Source organism: Momordica charantia (assembly GCF_013281855.1).
Source record: "Momordica charantia cultivar OHB3-1 chromosome 8 unlocalized genomic scaffold, Mcharantia_2.0 BLBB01000008.1, whole genome shotgun sequence".
Classification (NCBI taxonomy): domain Eukaryota; kingdom Viridiplantae; phylum Streptophyta; class Magnoliopsida; order Cucurbitales; family Cucurbitaceae; genus Momordica; species Momordica charantia.
In genome coordinates, this window is record NW_028275166.1 from 26,873,160 (window position 1) to 26,876,747 (window position 3,588).

The 3,588-nt window shown below is 31.0% G+C and overlaps 1 protein-coding gene across 1 annotated transcript; it reads right to left on the reverse strand.

Annotated features, from left to right (window-relative positions):
- Nucleotides 1–719: 719 nt before the first annotated feature.
- LOC111013265 (transcription factor MYB20) lies at nucleotides 720–3,348 on the reverse strand. Its single transcript, XM_022287691.2, has 2 exons — nucleotides 2,970–3,348; nucleotides 720–1,741 (listed from the first exon to the last, which is right to left on the reverse strand). Exons 1-2 carry the CDS (start codon nucleotides 3,230–3,232, stop codon nucleotides 1,219–1,221), a joined length of 786 nt encoding a protein of 261 aa, XP_022143383.1. The 5' UTR covers nucleotides 3,233–3,348; the 3' UTR covers nucleotides 720–1,218.
- Nucleotides 3,349–3,588: the final 240 nt, after the last annotated feature.

Here is a 3,588-nt window from a genome sequence, read left to right on the forward strand (position 1 = left end):
TTTTTTTAAAGATATAATTAATATTTCCACGTGGATGAAAATTTAATTAATTAATTTTTTAAGTCTATTGTTGCAATGGGCTATGTTAAAACTTAAGAGACAACAAGTTTCAGGCCCATTGATTTAGGCCTTTTAGAGAGAAATGATGGGCTCAACTGTCTTATTTATTCATGTAAATTATTGTAAAAAACTTGGAAATATTCTGTTTAATATTTATAGTTGAAGTTATTTCTTTTTAATGTCAAATACAATATTCTCATACAACAATTAATTTTGTCAATAGGTAAGGTTTTTGTAATCAGCTTATTTATATAAAAAAAATATATTATATTCTTCATCTAGGTAGTTGGTTTTGATCAAAGTTTCCATTCTATTTCTCATCTTTCAATTTGTTTTTTTTAAAGTATTTTGTTAATAATTTTTGTTAATCTGTTCAACAATGTTAAGGATCCACGTTGAAAAGAAAAGAGACCTAACAAGGGTTTAAAATAGAGATGAACTACTCCTCTCATTGTTAATTGGTTTTGAGATGGAACTCATCAATTTTAATATGGTATCGGAGTCCAAATCGCTCAAACAAGCATTTGATCTAAAAATGAGACTTGATCAAGATTGATGAACCAAAAGAGCTACGATCTTGAGGGACATGTTAAAGATCTCACATTGAAAAGAAAATGGACCTACCAGAGGTTTATAATAGAGATGGACTATTCCTCCAATTGATTTTGAGATAGAACCATTAATATTAATAAACAAAATTAATGAAACAATTGAGAGGAAAATTTTAAACAAACTATATAAGTCTTTTACAAGTTCTAACAATAGAATATTGAGAAGCTCCACCGCACACTTGGACACTACAAGTCCCCATCATCTTATAATTTTGCTAGTTTGATATCAAACAATGCTTAATAATTTTTAGCAATTTAAAAAAAAGCTACATGCATTTAGTTAATTTTATTTAGAGACATTCCTTTGCGAAAAAAAAAGATATCGAGAATTATTTCAATTGTTTTCTTTGACAATAATATATTTTAGTACAACATGTAAAGGTTGGAATTTGAACTTAGTTGTGTCTTGACGAGCTATACTCAAACTCGTTTGACAAATAACAAATTTGAATAGGCTTGATTTTTTTTTTTTTAAATTTTATTCTCTTTGACCAAACACATTTTACTTGAAAGAAACGCAACACATTGACAAGAATATTGTCCCAGATCACAGCGATCCACAAGTCCAAGATTCTTGGAAAATTGGCACTTCACCATCCTCATGACCCACCAAGAAGTCCCAACTACTAAAATCATCTTCCCAAAATCCGATCTCGATACCGTTATTACTCGCATCATTGCTATTAACCCACTCGAAATCCGAGAACTCCAGATCGTCAAACTCGATAGGATTTGTGTTCGAGGAAGAGGAAGACGAAGACGAAGACGATGAAGAAGTACTTGATGAAGAAGGCATGCAAGGATCTAGAGTTATTTGGGGCTCGATGATAGTTGTGGAAGTTGTTTCTTGTACCTCTTCGACTTCGGCGACGGTCAACGAGTCCAATGATGGCTCGGTGACGGGATGACGTTGGTGATGGGGTTGAAATTGATCAGTTGGGATTGAGATTGGTTTGTGAGTTTGAGGGTCGATGCCCATTTTTCTTAACTTCTTCTTAATGTGGGTGTTCCAATGGTTCTTGATTTCATTGTCAGTTCTTCCCGGGAGCTGTGAAGCAATCTTGGACCATCTGCAAAGAGGGAAAATTGGCTTTTTGAATCATTCAAAGAGATTTTTAAATACTATGTAATATGAAAAATTGTGGAAATTAAATCTCATAAAGTCAAAAGAATCCATTAGAGTAATGTAAACAAAATAATAATAATAATTTGGGAAACTTCCTAAAGATTTTACATATAATATTGATGTAAGAGAGGTACACGAGGCCATAAGAACTCCATAAGATAAGATTAAAAAAAGTTAATATTATTTTATTCACTAAATTTATGTACTTATTTTAATTATTTTAATGTCTGTCAAAGCGAGCATAGCTCAGCGGTAATTGATATATACCTCCAACTGCTGTAAGTTCTAATCCCTCCCCAACATGTTGTACTAAAAAAAATTATTTTAATGTGTAAATGTTCAAATATTATATTAATTTTTAAAAGATTTTATGTTACTTCATACACTCTATATATATAATAAATAAAAAGAAAGTTATTTAATAATATATAACTAGAATCTTTAAAAAAAAGTGTCTTATATGTAACTAAAACGACTTTTTTAATGTAAAGTTTGAAGAATTAAAATAACTTGTTTAGAAATTTAGAAATGACAATCCGTACCAGTTCTATGATTAGATACTATTATTACAAAATTCTAAAGTTTAATAGTTGGTCGTCTTATAATTGTTGAACTAAAATAAGTCAAGAATCAACGAAATAGAATAAATATAGGATTAGTTCCTTTTCCTATAGCCAAATCATTAACTAACAATAATTACCTTTCCTTTAAAGAAAATGAAATATCACCTTATAAATCAAAGGATTGCTAAAAAAAATACAAACAAAAAAAATCAAAGGATTTTTGAGAAGTGCTTTGAAATCCAAAGGCAAGTCACTAATGCTTAGTCTAAAAATTAATAAAATAATCATTATATACTTTATAGTATAACAACAGAGAGAAGAAATTAACTTTTATATAAATTATTCTAATTTTATTTCAAGCGTATCGCAGCTCAAACGAGAGTCGAAAATTTGAATATATCATCAATAACAAACTTTACTCGTATTTTGACCAATTGAATTATAGTGAAATGGACAGTTATAAAAAACAAACCATATATGATATCTCCAACCAATTAAAGTTATGCCCATACAATGAAATCTCAAACCAACACAACTTTATAATACGAAAGGTACAGATATCTAACCATTCGGGTCTAGGAAGAGAAGATTAGGAAGAGAGAGGGATACCTGTTACCAAGTTGAGCATGGAGGTCAATGACCCTTTTCTCCTCAAAATCAGAGAGAAGACCTCTTTTGAGGTCGGGTCTAAGGTAATTGGTCCATCGGAGCCTGCAACTTTTACCGCATCTCAAGAGGCCTGCAAGTTTAGGGACAGCCCTCCAACAGCACTGCCCATTGGTGAGGATGAAGTTTATGAGCTTCTTGTCTTCCTCACTTGTCCATGGCCCCTTCTTCAGCCCTACCTTCTCACAACATGGCTGCCTTCCCATTATTATTCCTACCAAATCTTTTTTCTTTTTTCTTTCTTTCTTCTCTCTTTTAGAGAGAGAGAATCCAAACTTTGATGCTAGAGAGAGAGAGAATTGAAACTTGAAAGTGTGGAATATGCCACCGCTACCTACATTTATATATCTCTTTCTTCACTTTTTTTATTTATTTAATATTTATTCCTCTCCTTTTAAATACTATTTTTTTTTTGGTATTTTCGGTTTTGGTTTATAGGTCTTTGTAATTTCAAAACGTTTATTTTGGTCTCTATACTTTTAATTTTTCGTTCACTTGAGTCGGAGGTGTACTTTCAAAACATTTATTTTGGTCGGTGTATTTTTTAAAATTTCCTGTTCTC